This window comes from Sinohyriopsis cumingii, chromosome 12 (genome assembly GCF_028554795.1).
Source record: "Sinohyriopsis cumingii isolate HCF-2022 chromosome 12, ASM2855479v2, whole genome shotgun sequence".
In the NCBI taxonomy this organism is placed as follows: domain Eukaryota; kingdom Metazoa; phylum Mollusca; class Bivalvia; order Unionida; family Unionidae; genus Sinohyriopsis; species Sinohyriopsis cumingii.
In genome coordinates, this window is record NC_142972.1 from 105,386,177 (window position 1) to 105,405,862 (window position 19,686).

At 32.4% G+C, this 19,686-nt stretch overlaps 1 protein-coding gene across 1 annotated transcript in view; it reads right to left on the reverse strand.

The window, feature by feature from the left end:
- Positions 1–10,632: 10,632 nt before the first annotated feature.
- LOC149787177 (uncharacterized) overlaps positions 10,633–19,686 on the reverse strand; it is a 45,649-nt gene continuing 36,595 nt past the window's right edge. The window contains exons 3-4 of the mRNA XM_089976058.1: positions 15,100–15,264; positions 10,633–10,784 (exon numbers count right to left, since the gene is read on the reverse strand). Of these exons, the coding sequence (XP_089832184.1) occupies positions 10,633–10,784; positions 15,100–15,264 (317 nt within the window). The remainder of the gene's footprint in view (positions 10,785–15,099; positions 15,265–19,686) is intronic.

The following is a 19,686-nucleotide window of genomic DNA, read 5'->3' on the forward strand; positions in this document are numbered from 1 at the left end:
ATGTCATTGTTTTGTACAGGGTAAATGAGTAGTGGTAAGCCATTGGATTTGAACTTATCCAATGAATATTGATAGACAATTGTTTTGAATATGGGCAAATTAATATTGATATGTCATTGTTTTGAAATGGACGAATGAATATTGATATGATATTTGTTTGAAATGTTCAAATGACTTTTGCTATGCCAGTGTTTTGAACTGGGCAAACGATTATTGATACACCATTCATTTGAACTGGGGAAACGAATATTGATTAGCCATTCTATATGCATCAAAATTCATAGCATTAAACTAAAAGCCATTGTTTAAAGTTTTATGATCAGTTTGCACATTTTGGGAACAAGACTCCTAAAATGACATTTATGCACTATTAAGTAGAAAGAACTTGAGCTGCACTGCCAATAAAACAACAATGTTTAGTTGTTCAACTGCAAGAGCATTTTGACTTTAGTATGTTAGTTATAATAATTACATGAGTTTTAGTCACGTGTCTTGTATCATAAAGATTCCTCAGATTGTGCGATGATGAGATTATATTACTTTTTACGATCACAAAGTCATATCGCTACAAAGTCATATCGCTACGATGTATGCAGTGTGACAGTTTACAGTGATGTCTATCTTTGGGTCATCATGCCGCAGACACGTTGCACAATGTCCCACAAAGTCACATTATTCTGACACCAGGCCGACCAGTCCTAACACTGTCCTCTTAATGCTGAGCACCAAGCACCAAGCGAGGCAACTATTAGTACAATTTTGTAAGTCTTTGGTCTGACTCGACCAGGGATTGAAGCCACGACCTCCTGCATCCGAGTCACACGCTGTAACCACTAGGCCACCGGAGCGGTAAAGCTGAAGGATAGGCGGATACATGTATGTAGATGAGTTGCATGTAGCAGTCCTTTTTAATTAAAATGTTCACCCTTTTGTCCGCTGTTGTTTGCTCGTTAAATCACCTACATAGAATATTAAGTGTGATAGAAAAAATGGTTCCGATTGAATTAACTTAACCACTTTTAAAGAAACTCGAACCATTATGAAATATATATCCTTACATGGTCAATAAAACACCAGCTTAACTTTTATTCCATCTGGAAGCAACAAAGTTGAAAGATTATATTCACTTTACTTTGCTTCAGTTCTTGGCTGTACGTCTAATAATTGCAACATTTTATGAATCCCTTGTAAATATGAATAAATTTAGTCATATCGTATCAAGTGGCTCAATAATCTAGAATTTGCTAATAATATGACAAAAGGAAATATTTACGTATTCATGCTCACTTATATAGATACATTGATAGTATTTATATGCGTTGGTAAAATATAGTTCTATTTTTTAAGTTAGATTCGTTATTGTATCTTTCAATATTTGTATTGAAAAGACCATAACTAAATATTTTGTTAAGACTGACGAGATCGTAAACTTGAAGAGGTGCTTGAATACATTACTTGAACGGTTTTCGTTTCGTTACTGCTGATTTGTAAGTTCTGTGGTCTTGTGTAAGATATTTAAGTTTGTAATTCTGCTTGTTACTGTGACAACTATAAAAATAACGCGACAATTATATTGGTCTCATACAAATATGTAATTTCGTTTCTGATAACTGTTTTAAGTTTCACAATAACAATTGTTTTAAGTATCAACGCAAAAGGGGCAGTTATAATTGTTGCCATAAGTTTAGATAAATCTAACAGTTCAACATAAGGTATGGAGTAAATAAAAGTCCAAAGTTTTCGTAGTAACAATGCTATTTATATTGTAAATACAAAGTTTGAATATTCATATAAAATTCATTGCATAGCTTTGTCTATCGTTTGTTAAAACAAATATCGCAGAGAAGATTCATTTGCAGACATAAGAAGCTGCTTTAATTATTTCCAGTATTTCGAGTGAGGCGATGGATGTATTTATGCATATGTAGGTGTGTCGGTGTTTATTTATGCAGTCATGCGTATATGTAAGCTTGTGCGCTGTTGTGTGCTTTTCTAGGCTGATGAGTGCGAAATATGTCTAATTTGTACAACGATTACCCCATATCCATGCTACAGAATGGCTAGGAGCATCTTCACACTTTTTCGAAGTTTCAGAATGTCATCTCTTTCGAATTAAATACAAGGTTTGTAAATTTAAATAAGGAGATATTCACCGTGGACTATGCCGATAATCCCATTGTATTGGCAGAAACGTGGGTCAATTGTATTTTTTAAATTACTGAATTAAGGCTTCATTTACTAAATAAGTGGCAGAAACCATGAAAACAGTTATACACAAGTGGACGAATGTACTTGCATTTGCAATACAATCTGAAACATTCGAATATTTAGGAGACAGACCGTATTGAAAGAAATAGAAACATTTCAAGTATGGAAAAAAACTAATGCATTTTATTGCTTCCTTCTTCCATGGCAACTCTTTCTCTACATAAAACAACAATTTTTTTAATAATTATTGTATCATGTGAACATATCGTTTTCGAACGTGGAATAAAACAAATAAATTAAAATAAAAACTAAATGAAAAGGTCAAACTTGTGCTTTACCATGATGTTTGGTTTGCATATTTAACCATTTAATGTACTATGTCCGAGATAGATTATATTTGTGTCGCGAAAAGGTGCTAATGATATGTGTTCCATAATAAATACATTAGTAAGCAACATTATCATTAGAACGTGCACTGGTACAAATAGCAATAACATCCTATAAAAGCACACTGTACCCTAGCGTAAATGACAGATTGCGAAGTTTCCGGACTACACTGATGGGCTAAATTAGCTATAATATTAAGATTAACACTAAACAAACTAAAAATAACCCAAACCCCCACCCCCCAAAAAAACCCCAACAAAAGCCAAAAACAAACGAAAAAAGGGTCTGCATGTCTAGACCACAATTAAAGCATTTCTATACAACATGTGACCTGGATTGCAAAGTCAAAAGATTCCTCGGGCATGTCGCATAATTTTACTCGTACAAACAGAAGCCAAATATACGTTGACCATGGCCTTAGTGCGAATTTTCAATGCCCCGAACTCTAAAGGAGCATGAATGAGGGCAGAATAATCGGTTGTCATGGCTTTAGGGGCTCGACGAAATATAAGCAAATAAATAGAAAGAAATGGCCAATACTTGAAACAAATAGTTCTATGGCTGTAACACTGACCTGAAGACCGAAGTGCGATAATGCGTGTCAGAGAATTAATTACTCTAGTTTGTCATTGTCACAGAATTAGGCAAAGAAATAACTTGGTTTTGCCTTAGAACTACTCGACTATTTCTCGTTGTACATATGTACATACGTACGACGTTATCTAAGGTGAATACGTGTTTTTCCAGGTAAGCGACTGTATTAACATGTACCTCGCCAGAAATTACTTGTGACGAAGTAACATTACTAACATGATACGCACGGGTATTTTACCCTGACTTCTGCTCACTCTCCTATGGCTTTAAGTAAGATCAATTTCTAAAACCGACACCGGTCGTTTTGGATCACGTCAAGGAGTGTAAGCTCTCCATTGTTCTCCAGCCATAGGGGTAAGTGTTAAATTTACATTTTACATTTGATATGCGAAGCTTATTCGGTTTGTAATGTCTTATCGCGTAATAATGCATTTATTATAACGCTGATTTGAACTGTGAATTACAAGTCACTATTAGAGGTTAAAGTATTATCATATATCTAGAGATTTTACAGAAACTATTATTATGACCAATTTGGTTTTATTGTAGCTGATTGTGTCTGTCGCTGTGAAGTGTGATTGTCAATGTGACTGTGAATATGACTAGAGCTGTCTGAAAGTTGTTTAGAGCTGCCTAGAGTTTCCAGAGTATGTAAGGCTGCGTGCTGTTGATACGTATGTATGTATGTACCTATGTCCGTGCCACGGACGTAGACGTAGCAAATTAAAAAGGGTGCTGTATGATGTCTGTACGTGTGTATACGGATGACTGTACATGTGGTGGATCCATAAAGGATGCGAGCGGCCGATAAGAGTGTGGTCCAACCTAAGGAATCGTGCGACTGTACAAATAGTCTAGAAGCATACGTTTAGATCAATTTTTGTTCCATTGCATTTTTATATTCATAAGATTTTTTTAAATCTTAGTTGTGTTCATAAAATTATTTTGAATCTTAGTTGTGTTGATAAGATTATTTTGAATCTTAGTTGTGTTCATAAGATTATTTTGAATCTTAATTGAGTTCATATTCGAGATTATGTGAATCTCTCTTATAGTGTAAAATACTGTTTGAAGCATATCTGCAGTCCATGAGGTTTCTTGGATCTGTACTTCATATTGATTTAATATTTTTGGTTTATTTTCAATGTGTGAATGTTGTGTAGAATGATTTGAGTCAATCGTATGTTGACAGCGTGAGAGAATCATTGTATGTTTATATCATATATTTTTCTTCATTAATTCATTTCATAAATTTCCATCTTTCTCACATTGTGTTTGTCTTATTCATTTAGTCCAAAAACCCACTCGGTTTCTATCCTGCGACAGTCATGTATATCTACGTGTTTCCTTAATGCAAAAAATACTTGTTTTCTTTACACCATCTGTACGTTAGTCTGTCCATTGTAAATTCTGTTCCTGCGTCGTTAGGTGTAGAAGAACGAAAGAGGATATAAAATCAGCATGTCGAGTTACTTATTCAAAAAAGAAAAAAACTCAAAGCAAAGACTGGTGTTAAATATTGCTCTACACTAAAAAAAGATCCCAAACAACTTAGTCAGGATGATCTATATCTTCTACCAGCCTCAGTTAAAAGACGATACATTCCTAGCACTTGAACTCAATGCTAAGCGGTATATTGATGAAACCACATTAGGCAGAATACTTAATTAAGGGACGACGTCGAGGTTGTTACTAGAAATAAATCACGATTTGCTAGTGATTATGATGGTCTGGATTTTATTTTAAATTGTTGATCTTTTTAATAGTATTACTTAATTAATATTATTAATAAAAGTATAATATTTAAGTAGTTGAGTAGATCCTATCCAGAAGGTTCCAGGTAAAAGAAACAAAAGTTTTTGTTTTGCTATTAAATCACCAAGTTTAAGTTGCAATAAAGTAACATTGAAAGTAAGACTGTCCAATGAGTCATTTTAAAAAATAATATAAAATGACAGTTCAATGCAGAGGACTGTTTCAGGAATAATCCAAACTACCATTTATAAATGCATAGCTAACAAATAAATTACAGGTTACCAAATTCTGGCATTTATTGCTTTCATGAACGAATTTTATGTAAAAGTGTTAAAAGTTCTATATAAAGTAATTAAAATGCGTTTATTAAATACTTCAAAACTCAATGATGAAATTGTGCTCTAGAATAATTTATTAAGAGAAGACTTCGATATTCATGTAATATTTAACATAAATCCAGCTCAGCGAAACATTAGGTCCGGGGTGAAATATTACATTCGGAATGCAAAATTTTAGAGACGCTGCAAACAATTATTGACTTACAAACGCCTTTAGTTGGAAACAGTTGTTATAGCCTCTCTTACCCTGTTAACACCTAAAGGTTATATATATATATATATATATATATATATATATATATATATATATATATATATATATATATATATATATATATATATATAAACTTGATCTGGATGCTAGTATTGCAAATCGCTTGATAGTGGGGGGACATCGGCTCTCATTCGTCTCATCTAATCATCTAGTCTCGTGAGATTACACGTCATTAGCGATTCATACTGGACAAGCTACAAGTATGCAGACCAAGGTACTTCACAAAATACAGATATTGTTTATACATTCGTGTACATTTCTTGAATGCTGTTTGAACTACTATTATTTGTTCAATGGACCATGTATTATATGATAGAACTTAAAAAAAACGTTCACTTTACGTCCTCTAGTCGACTGACTCAATTGAGCAGAGTTCCACACAAGCATTTCAGTAAACAAACACAGGCGTTTTTATGTGTGATGTTGTTAGATCAGTTTCTTCGGCGATTTTTTTATCCACTAGTGTCTTGCATAAAGCCAGCTAAAATGAAAATCGAATTAATCTGAATGGCATCAGCTAAAATATACAGTCTTATGGAAAAGCATGAAGTCACTTGCCTTGATATACAGTGTCATAAAAAAGCTTAAAGGCACTTGCTTTGATATATAATTTAGGTGTAAAATATTCAACACAATTCATTTTAAACATTTCGGTGTGAAATATTCAACACAATTCATTTTAAACATTGGGGACAGCTTATACTTTGAAATCAGAAGCATGCATTGAATAAGCAACCCTTCATAATGCAATAAACAATCTTTACGTTAGTTTGTTTCCTTTATTACAATAAATGATTTAACAAAGACAACACATGGTGTAACATAAGACAACACACGCTGTAGGATAAGCCATCAAATGCAGTTAAATATGAGAATACACGCACTAACATAAGACATTAATATCATACCATATGACAATACGAATTAGCAATACCAAACAATTGTGTACAGAATAGTTGATGAAAATATTTTAATTTAATATGCACCTCTTCACACATTTAAAATTGCAAACTTGCCAAATATAATGTCATAGAAAAACAGTTAAAGAGTATATTCGTAAATGGTTAAATTTATAATTAAATATTTCCTATCATTGTATGAATTTAAGTGAGCGGTATAAAGCATTGAGTGTATTTTATTTCACAGAATACTGCTAGGTGTCAACCTCTTATTTCCCACTAGAGACACCAGCAATTCATTAGTGGGTATTCACTCTTTTCTGCTGCAATTACTTAATGAACCTTTGACAAAAGAAAGGTTTTAAACGATCACATGGGTCATCATAATAGTTTACATTGATGATAATCACACAGTTCTGGTCGCCAGTTGCGTTATTAGGTTCTCCGTTTTTCCATGGGAGATATGTTTCGTCTTGTCCGTTGAACCTCTTCCATGCTCTGTTCACACCGACTGCCCGAAGACCGATGTATACGTAAGTCCCGGCACCAATTTTGCTGCTTATAACTATAATTTATAAATTACTTCAATTAGCGAAAATGTTTAATTGACGTATATTTTCGTACAAACTATATATATATATATATATATATATATATATATATATATATATATATATATATATATATATATATATATATATATATATTCAGAGAACTAAATAACGCAGGAAACCTACGCTGTGGCAATTTTATAGTCGGCTTTACAATAAGGACACGAGAGCATATTATACTATCTTTAGAAGTGTGTGTGAAGACTACGGAACGAACCATTAGTTTGAATTAGTCTTGAAAGAATGAGTTTTAAAATAAGCAGGTACGACTAAGGTATACGACATGTTTTGTGTACAAATGTATGTTAAATGATAACAATTTAAGGTGTTTAGACAATTAAAATATTTCTGTTATCAAAATAAATAACCAGACTATTGTGACTTTATGAATTAAACAGTGATGTCGAAAAACATAAAATTATTACTGATAGTTTACTAAAATAAGAATTAATTGCAAGTTTTACAATAACTGAAGACTGCATTGAAATGTTTAATATTTGGACATAGAATGATCTCGATTTCAACATAATAGAGTTGTGTCGTCATCCGTGTAAAAACATTTGATTCAATTTATTGATAAAACTTTAGTTGCAAATTTTTGGCAAAGTCACAATTTGTATTATATATGAATTTAATCCCAAACTTGTAGCCGTTATCTTTACGTATTAAATTAATAACATACTTTAGAAATTAGTGTTGCTGAGAACTGAAATGTCAGAAAGGGTAATTCAGTATAATAATTTATAGATGACCAGAAAATTTGGAAAAAGGTTTCGTATGTTTGAGGTTTAACAGATAAACACAATTTTGAAATCAGACGGACACTTGCTGGTAAATTCCTAACAAAACAATTCTTTATTACATTTATTATTGATTAAAATTTGCAATAAATATTTTTTTGTACTTTTCATATTATTTTAATTAAATTGAATATCTCTCCATGACGCTCTGTATGTCTGTCTTTCTTATTGATACCATCAATAAATATATATAGAATATATGTATAGTATGTATGCTGTATCAATGATTTACCACAAGATGCATAAACATTGTATTAAAAGGAAAGGAGGCTTGCCGAGTTTTCTTTTAATGAAAAATGTATACAACGAGTAGTTTATCATTGATACAGCGTACATACTATACATATATTTTATTGATATCACATATAAATACACATATATTTACTTTGAATGGAGTTACGATATGCTCCAGGCAACTGTGTATTGACCGATTGAATGAACTCCTTACATCCCTCCGAGTGTATCCGCTACAAAATGTAGTTCTACCACTTTTCTTGTTGTTCACAATCACAAATGCTAATTGATAAGTTGATTGTTTTCTTTTTGAATTTCAATTTTTTTCAAACTTATGAAATCAACATAAGATACACTCATGATTAAAACATGAATTATGGGTTTTAAGTAGAATGTAGTGCACTACAAACACTGTTAGCTTCTTGTACGAGGAAATTGAACTGTTGTGCAGTCGCGTACTGGCGTATGGAACTTAGCGTGGAATAGAAATCATGGGAAATGACGAACCAACAAGAGGTAATTAAAATATGTCAATATATTGACAGTTCACCTAAGTCATTATTCTACTTTATTTAGCATTTATAAAGACGAAAGTGTAGAAAATCCCCTACGCTACTATATTCATGGATGTTCGCCCACATCTGGCTACGATAATCCAGAGAGAGAGAGAGAGAGAGAGAGAGAGAGAGAGAAGGGGGGTAAGCCGAGGGAGACCATTGGACATTTTTATATTTAATAATGAATTATCGATTGTTAGAATATGATAATAGGTTTAAGAAACAACAACAACGAAACATTATATACGCTACAGTATGTGTGCCTCGTAACCGACAAATTTAACACATAGGCCTAGTATCGACTGGATGTTGCAAGTATGGATCATTGATATTATAAACATTGTAGATAGAACACAAGGAATGCGTAAACATACCGTTACGACGAACCAGATTACTGTAAGTAACATGTTACAAGGTTAGTTTTAATGTTCTCGTCCAGCGCAATATGTTTTTCTTACTGACTCCAGATTTGTACTTATTTTGTCCCTTAGCCATGATACGAGAGTGGGGAATGGAAAACAAAAAGGATTCCAATAAAAGTATGTACCATTTTAATTTCTTTTAGAAAAAAGGGAATACTAATACATTTTACAGTTATTTTCATATGTAATTTATAATTAATGAATGAGGAGAAAATCATCATTGATTTATAGGCCTGCAGTTGAAATAATGTTTATATATTCGTATAACTGCGCCATGGGCTGATCCGAATTTGATATACCAGTAGTATTGGTATATCAATTCGCTTTATACCAACACTTTAAATACCATGCAATGCTTATATATATATATATATATATATATATATATATATATATATATATATATATATATATATATATATATATATATATATATATATATAATGTAACGGACGATTAGAAAATATACATGCTTTATTGAATCTCTATCTATCTATCTATCTGTCGTTATGTAACGTTATGATAATATGAAAAACTATATCTTATTGTTATATTATAAATTCAGAGCGCTTCCATTCATTTCATCATGTCACTGTTTGTAGCAATGTGATATTTTTAGAATTTGAGATTTTCAAATAAATGTACAGAGTAAGCGTTACGTGTGTACCAAAATTGTGAGAAGACAAGCATCGCCATGAAATAATAATTACTTATTGATGTTAACAATTAAGGTAATATTCTTGTACTATCTTTTTGTCTTTTATAAACACGATACCTGTAATTATCTGGTGTATTTCGGTTTGAAATAGTCAACACAATTCATTTTAAACATTGGGGACAGCTTATAATTTGAAATCAGAAGCATGCATTGAATAATTAACCTTTCATAATGCAATAAACAATCTTTACGTTATTTAGTTTCCTTTGTTACAATAAATGATGTAACAAAGACAAGGCATGGTGTAACATAAGACAACACACGCTGTAGGATAAGCCATCAAATGCAGTTAAATAAGAGAATACACACACTAGCATAAGACAATAATATCATAACATATGACATTACGAACTAGAAACACAAAACAATTGTGTGTATGGTTGAAGACAAGATATCAATTTCAAATGGACCTCTTCACGCATTTAAAATTGCAAACTGGTCAAATATAATGTCCTAGAAAAACAGTTAAAGAGTGTATTCATTTATGGATATATTTATAATTACACACACACACACACACACACACACACACACATATATATATATATATATATATATATATATATATATATATATATATATATATATATATATATATATATATATATATATATATGACTTGCATGATAAATGTTTGGAGTTTTTTTGAAGAAAACGTTTAATGTCGATTAGGTTGTTTTGTTTGTATCGAATGGTTTAATATTCCTTTCATGATTTACCTTTCTTAAATCGAATCTTTGCCTGTATGTTCTGAATTAATGCAATACATTGTTAGAGACAGCACTTTGCAATATTACGATGGCTAAATACTATACCTGTGTTTATGAAGTCAATTTCATTCATTTTGATTTCTTAAGACCAGCATCTTGGCTCCTTCCGCTTCACATGCATCCATGGCGTCATTAAATGTTTTACCTTCTACATGTAATTTGTAGCACAACCCTGATGACTGGTTGAAGATATATTCTCCGTCGCAGTGTTGTGGTTCTATAAAACATATGAAAGTATTCCGTATCTTATTATTTTCGCTTGAAGAGGAAAGCTACGTAATGATTGCGAAAACAAGTCTGTGACATGGAACAAGAAAGGGAATAATGTGCCGTACTCATTTAAATGCATCAATTTGATTTCCATCATGGTTCGAGTGAGTAAGGTACAACAACTTCAACCTTCTCGCCGTCTTGATGTATATCGTTGGTTATATGTGAGTTGTGTTAGGATATATACTTCTTATTCATGTATAATAATCTTACATATATGCATTTCGAATCTACTTGTCTAGCAGTGCTAATATTGATGATAGTTCCGTTAATTTTGTCTGTAAGGAACTACATGTGTAGCAATGCTAATGCATATCATATTTCCGTTATATTTGACAGTAAGTAACCTACTCGTGTAACAATGCCAATATATTCGATATTTCCATTACATTTGACTGTATCGAACCTGCTAGTGTAGCAATGCAAATATTACTGCTATTTCCGTTACACTTCACTGTGTGTGTGCTTTTTTAATAATTTTAACGTAGCTTTAACGGTTATACAGTCATATCGCTACGATGTCTGCAGTGTGTCAGTTTATAGTTATGTATAGCACTGGGACATCATGCCTCTGACATATAGAATGATGTCCCACCCAGTCTCTTTATCCTGACAACCGGCTGACTAGTCAAAAGACTAACCTCTTAATGTTGAGTGCCTAGCGAAACAGCTGTCATAACCATTTTTACAAGTCTTTGGTATGACTCGGCCGGGGTTGGAACCCGCGACCTTCCGCATCCGAGCCGGACGCTCTAACCACTAGGCCACCAGAGCAGTCGCACTTGACCGTAAGGAATCTACTAGTATAGTAATGCATACAGAGATATAGAGACGTTATTTTAATTACTTTTGGCTGTTTGACCCGCTAGTGTGGAATTGCAAATACATTTTGTTTAAAAGTTCGATTTGACTGTAATGAATATGGTAGTGTAATATTGTCAGTAAAAATGCTAATTTGATAACCTTTAACTGCAAGGTAGGTACTAGTGTATTATTACCAATACCGATATTATTATAGTTACATTTTACTGTAATTGACCTATCATTTTAGTATTGATAATAGAGATGGTATTGTAAATACATTTCACTGTAATTAACCTACTAGTGTAGCATTAACAAAATAAATGTTATATTAATTATATTTGACTGTAATGAGCATACTAGTGAAGTATTGTCATAAGATATGTTATTGTAATTACATTTCTATGAACCTACCAGTGTAATATTGCCATCCTTGTTGTATTGAAATACTAGAAGGGAGCCCATGTTTGTAAGACTGCGTTCCTAAACACAGTTGCTGTGAGGGATGGTAGAAAAATGAAATACAAGACTGATCCTGGTTGCACAACATGGCACAATCGATGAGCGGGCAGTCGTGTTTCTCCCACATGGTAACAGATGAGTCCAGGTTATTCTCGGAATCGTTGTCTTGATCCCAAGTACTACATCTAGAGACATCTATGGAAAAAAATTGTACAGCCATATATATATATATATATATATATATATACATATATATATATATATATATATATATATATATATATATATATATATATATATATATATATATGTGTGTGTGTGTGTGTGTGTGTGTGTGTGTGTGTGTGTGTATTTCCAATTCTATTTCTTGACCACAATCTTGTATGTTTTGGTTTCATAAATTTCAAGATTGTTTCTGCACGTGACTACATTGGCAAGATGCAGACGATGAAATGGTGCGTATTCTAAACTTTTTCATCTCTTATGATTTAGTTAACTGATGAAGCAGTTTTGACTGAGAAGAAATTCAATATAAACATGTCAAACGTATTACAAAGTAACGCAATAGAGCTCAGCATATCTGAATATGCATTTGGACATATAGTCGGAACAGCATACGAATATTTGTTAAAGTTTCAATTGTTTGGTCTGCATTTCCGTATAGTTGTAAGTCCTAATATTTTGTATACATAGCTATAACATGTCGCTGATAAGATAAACCAATTTTCTACTGCTAAAATAAAAAACCAAATAGAAACAAAAATACTTATACATTATCACACGTGGAGTGAAAAGGAAAAAACAGGATGGAAAGAAGAAAAATACACTTAGGAACAGGGATACAAGGATTTGATTCTTTTTCCATACAAGCGCAACGTCTCTATTGTTGAAAATCCTGTGTGAAACCATGTAGGGATCACAATTTGTAATATTATTTTTCGTTTGGTTTTCTTACTCCTAGGTTTAAAATCTTTCAATTAAAGCAACTTTCCATTGTCGACTGAGAAACATTGGCAGAAATGTTCATGCGATAATATTCTGCATCAATGAATGCAAATTTGGTTCTTCAGTTTGCTACATATTTTTTTCTCTACTCTTCATTTCAGTACACCAACTGACCTTATCAATTGGCCATTTTATTATGAGTACTGTCTATGGTAATATGCACGAAATGTGATCGAGCAATGCAAACACAATTGTATCTGACATTGGCATAAATGGTGTTTGAAGCCATAATTGTTTCCTGACCTGTATACTGTGTTTTAGAAGCTGTCTGTATCTCTTGTGAACAGGTACTGTTTTCTCTTATTAATCTCAGGATAAAAGGACGATAGTCTACAGAGTGTCCCAAGAAAGTGAAAATGGTGAAAAGGAGGAAGCTTCAATGCCAGAGGAAAAAACATAAATTGCCGCTCACATTTTCCGGGTCCATGTGTGACTTTGCTGACTCTTACAAGAAATGTTCGCTTCCGCTCAACGGAGATTCTATTATTATGCCAAACAGTGTACTTAGTAAACATTAAATATATTGTGCGGTGACAATTTAAACTTCCGGAACAATTTACAAGTGCGGTGCCACTCATTCAATATACAGTAGATGATGACAAAAAGACAGCGCGATTGCAAATATGATCAAGATTAGAGACTAGGAAAGTACACAAAATGGTCTAGAAAATGGAGAAAATGACTGAATTATAACCCAAGAGAGACAATGATTTTCATACTTTCTTCAATCAGTATTATGAGAAATACGAAAGTGCTCGAGTTACTTCAGTCGCGGATGTATGCAAACAATTTCATCAATCATCCCTGGAATCCGACGAAGCAAGTTCCCTACACATAATGGCAGAGAGGCACATGGCATAAAAACTGAAAGTTGGTTCCTTAGAAGTAAATTGTGGGATCTAGATATGACAATGAAACATATGCAGGGGAAAATACAACCTTTCAACCTCCTGTGAGTTTGTTTGAGAAATACATTTCTTTTTATTTTCTGTCGATATTAACGACTAATAAATTTTGAATTAGAAACTGTACTAGCTTCGGTCTCATTTTAGTAATATCAGTGAAATTTAAGCAGTTCAGTAAGTATTTATTGGCGTGATCCTGTGGATTAATTAAATATCCATTAACTGAAATTGGAAGAAAATTCCATTAAGGTAGATTATGCGAACAAGAGGATGAAGGTTTGATTCACAGGCATTACAATTATAGTTACATAAACTAGATCTGTCAATGAAGTATTTTTACATTATCGTTTGAAGCTCATTCATAACCTATGAGAGATATTAGAATAGTCACGGAACAGCTACAGAAAATGCTTGATATAACTGTGAAAAAGTTGGAAGATGTTTAGAATGCTGGAAACTGCTTAATAATAATGTACATTAATTCTTGGCAATTGAATCTAATTTATTCACTTATATTATACACATGTCGCTTTAACTGAAGCGTACATGGAGGTAAAATCCTAGGTTACAAAAGATATAACTCCGATTTATTCGCTTCAACATTACTATATGCAGATATTTGAAAACCAGTGGTCAAGCAGCAGTCCTTTATTTAAAATGTAATATATACAATATATATAGAGGACATGTTATACAATAGAATTAGGTATTTTAAGTAATGAGATGAATATATTAGGATAGATACATGAAATATATTCATCGATAACGGTCTAAGAAAAACAGAACAGAAAGAAATGCTTATGTAATATCACAAAGTCTCTTCATTTTGCGTTCAAATGCGTTTACTCTGTAAGGATGACCGTATTTAAAATCACAAATAAAAAAATCACCCAACATATACAACATATACAATAAAATAGTAAGACTGAAATTACAATTTATATATAGCCATGGAAATGAACATTTATGTAATAGAGTAACAATTTGTAAATCTTGACTACCCTCCCGAACTTCGTTACTGGAGACACCCACGTAAAAGTCTGTTTGAAATTTAAAAAAACAACAATTTTATAGGAAGTAAACACTTACCTTGAGCTAATGAGCCAAAGGTCAATGCAAATAAAACCATGGCATAGAGACTGTACGTTCCAGTCGGTGTCATGGAAGGAAACATTATAAGGCCGAAGAATGTTAACAAGGCAAAATAGTTATCGTTCAGAATTTCACACTGCCCCTTTAAACTTTCTCCAACGACTGCAATAAAAGGTAAAGAGTATCTGATATCTGAGAGATGAGTTAGTCTAGTTTAAATAATGCAAAAGCAGATATACTGCTTGAAATATGACACGCTTCATAATTAATCATTGACTGGCGAATGATATTTCTCTTGGAAACGCATACGTTGTTGGTGGAGGATGAATGTGACTAATTGGTTTATAGAAATGACATTGTTTCTATTGTGTATCAAACTAGCCTGAACTGTGTTCAACTATTGCTTTATACGTGATGAGTAAGCTGCAGAAAACAATTTGAATGCGTTTGATATATTGTGATGTATATTTCCTGCTGCTTATTAAGTAATCACTTATTAAGTTATGACGTGATTGCAATGAAAGCCTGATCGCTTTCGACCTTATTTGAATTTGTTTTCAAAGCAAAGACGACCTAGAGAAAAGAAGAATAATACAAACCTGAAAAGGTTATACAAAAATTACATAACTACTTCTACTTTAATCAAAGGTTGTTGTTATTGTTGTTGTTGTAGGGTTTAATGCCATTTTACAGCAAACGATATGCTATACATGGCGGCCCGTATTAATGGTAAAGGGAAAACTCGGGAAATAAATCCCCGGAGAGAACCACCGACCCTCGAGAAGCTGCTGGCAAGCGGTCTCACATACCTACATTGGCTGAATCCGAGACTTGATCCAACGTAGTCAGACGGTAGATGCCAGTGACTCGTAACGAAAAGTTCTTTAGATCACTCGGCCACTCGGGGCCCCGTAGTGGATTGTAATCAAATCTGTTAGATCACAATAGTAGCATTACGTGATTGTAATGATGTGTGTGTGTGTGTGTGTGTGTGTGTGATTAGGTGTGTGTGTAGGTATGTGTGTGATGTGTGTGTGCGTGTGTGCGTGCAATAAACAGACAAAAGCGTTGCACAAGTAGTTTCTCACTAGCCTTAGCGCTTTCGACCTTAGTTGAATTTGTTTTCAATGCAAACACAAAGTAGAGACAAGAAGAATAATACAAACCTAAAAAAGTTATTAAAAAAACAAATTTACATAACTACTTCTACTTTAATTAAACTTCTATTCCAGTAGAATTTGTTTGTTATGTAAATGTTTGTATCTTCATCGGGTTTGTGTTTATTGTTTGTGTTGTCTCTATGTTATCTTCAATCCTATATCTTGTCTTCACTCGCATGTTTATACAATAGTAAATAGTTACCGTGTCATTTAATATTGTTTTCACCTAAAAAGTTTTGGCTTTTGTTTGGGACTTTTCTTTGATAGGTGTTTTAGTCATTTAAAGGCACTATAAACAAAGTGTAGAGAAGAAAAAGTTAGAGACTTTGTACTGTTAGCATTAAACAAATTTATTTGCGATCACTTTTGCGTTTGTTGAGAGAAGAAGCTCGTAAGTTCTATATTCGGCCATGAATAAATAATATACTTTGTTAAAATGTATGCAAAAATGGGATTAACAAGGTACATGTTGTAATGCTAACAATGAAATACAGCATTACCAACAACTTTTTTTGAATCTGACATATTATTAACTTAAGAATTTAATTTCTTATACATCTAAATATTGTAAAATCTCCTAATCACTAGAAACCGAATACAAATAAATTGTATTTACGGCTGTGATAGCCTAAAGGTATCGTACACATCGTACAAATGATTTCACAATACTGATTATGCAACTACTGTATATAATGAGCTGACAAGCCTTTCCAGGCTGTTTCAACTAGAATGACTCTGGTGCCATTATTACAGCTTGTGTAAACTCTTTTTGTATGAATACTTTCTATCTTCAACATTTCAGGATTGAACTAATGAACGTACGTGGTTGTAGCAATCTTATATCCAAGTGTTTGCTACGTTTTAAATTTATATTTTACATACAATTTGATAGTGAAACTAGGTGAAAAACTTACTTTTAAGAAGAATTATATACAGGATTTGTTAAGAAAATAATATTCTCTCCTCTTTTCTATGATTACAGAGAGGTATATACAATCATACACAAACCCACCCCTGTCGCTATCAATTGTTAAATCATGCAGTTGAAAGGTTTTTCTTGGCTGTCAACACTACTGATTTTAGAACGATAATAACAGAGTATCGTTATAAAAATGCGGAATTCCCGCATGTCTTCCGTGTCATTATAATGACCTTGTAAATTTATTTTCTGACTCAATTATTAAATTGTGTCGATTTCTTTGAACTCGGACACTTCAATAAAATCATTGGTGACAAAAGAGACCCTCAACGACGAAACACAATTTGTTTATAATGTTGTGTTAGCCTTCAGGGACATTACCAGTGTATGCAGTCGTTTGCATTATTGACAATACAGACAATATAAATATTGCCTTTGAAAGTAATTGTAACAATGTGGAAGGCCTATTATCGGGACTTTATTGGAACTCCGTCAGAAGAAAGAAATCTATTGATGAATCTTGAATGATGATAATGTGCTGTTTAATAACAATCATTATAATCATTTTATATTTTCTATAATGGGAAATTTAGACAGGTATTCAGGGAGGTAATAATCACCTTGCGACACAATATTCGAAATCGACTTTCCCTGTGATTTTTCATTCTGTTCTTCTGTCATATCCATTAACGTGTGCATGAGCTACATAGTCGCTCGTGTGAAACGATTCGGAACGATTAAGACGTCTAAACATTGTTTAGTTATTTGCTAGGGACTATATCCTTGATTTAATAGATTCTCACATCACTGACACTGAATAGAATTGAATAGTTTGATCTACATTACATTTAATGCAGGAATAAACAAATCTCAACACCTTGAACATTTTAGCATCAATACTATTTTTGCTCAGCAATTAAAACCAGGGTTGACATCTATTAACATTGTCCAAAACCATTGTCAAATCAATAATGGTGCCAAACAGTTTATCACTAGTGCTGAAAACCTTTCAAATTATGAAATGAAATAAAGAAAACAGTAACTCTCAGACTAGGGAGAATACTATTGAACGAACATTCGTTTGTTTCTGGACAATGGTTCAATAGCATTTGTCAGCTTGAGTAATAATAGTGCAGAAATTGGAATCCATAATAATTTTAGCAACATAATTTAATGATTGCATGGCGTTCCCTGTTTGTCTTGAATACACAGTCAGGAAATGAGCAATTTATTACATGTGTCAAACTTGTATAAACCTTTATCGTGTACCAGGTATGTTTCCACGTGTATAATCGTTGTTGGACTATATTGTTGTACATCATCAGAGGGATCTGTGACCTTTTATATGGCTGATTAAACGTTTCATCAGAATTTTATTAGGTTTGTATGTATATAAATAATAAAATATAAATATATTAATAAAGAAATAATAAAATATAAATATATTAATAATATAAATAATAAAATATAAATATATTAACAATATAAATAATAAATTATAAATAATTTTGTTTGTGTTTATTTATATAAAATCATAAACAACTTAATGTTCAATCATTCTGTAGGAAAGCAAATGAAATGTATTGATTTGAAGAGCACAAATCATACAACTACATCAGACATGACCCGATACAGGCGTCATAAAAATATACTTATATTTTCTCCACATAATTCTCAAAGTTACAGACTCATCCAGTCTCTGTTTTGCATACAACTTGATTACGCAAATACGTCTGATACCCTTTTATGCAAAAATGACATATTTTAGTGTTATGAAAATGGTCCTTAAATAGTTAACTGTGAAGAACATTTGAACCCGCCTCCATAATTCCCTGATTGCTTTTTGATATCAATTATTTCAGACATTAATTACGATACATTAACATTCTGAGATACCGAATATAAACTGAGTTGTAAAATATGTGTAAATGTCCATATAGTTTATGTCCAATTTATTATAAAAGAAGATTTATAATGCAGGACGCGATGCAACATTATTGTAAATATAGTTTGCTTTTGTCACTCAGATATTTGAGACAGACGGAATCGAAAAAGCCAAACAAACATCAAGCCAATACTTGCACCATGTTCATGCCTAACTGAATATATGGTCGCACCGAGGCTTTAATGGGTTTTCATCATTTCCTATGAATGTGTTGAAACGCAGCGACAATTAATAAAACATATAAAATTAATAAATACCTCTCTTCCTATCTCAATGTATTAGAGATGGAAATTGGTGAGAAATAAATGATTCGTATTTGCTTTTCATGGAATGATGGTATGTATATTTAATTTAATTTATATTTGATTTAGTTTAATTGTTTGTTAATTTTAATTTTTTTTATTCTATTTCATGCTATTGTAAAGTAACTTTATTTACTGGAATAAAGTAATGTTTTCACTGATTTTTTAAATTTTAAAGTAAACAACTAATACAAGAAAATTGTTATCTACTGCTTACCTAGTTCCTGAATTTGATTCAGAACAAGTGATATTTTCTCG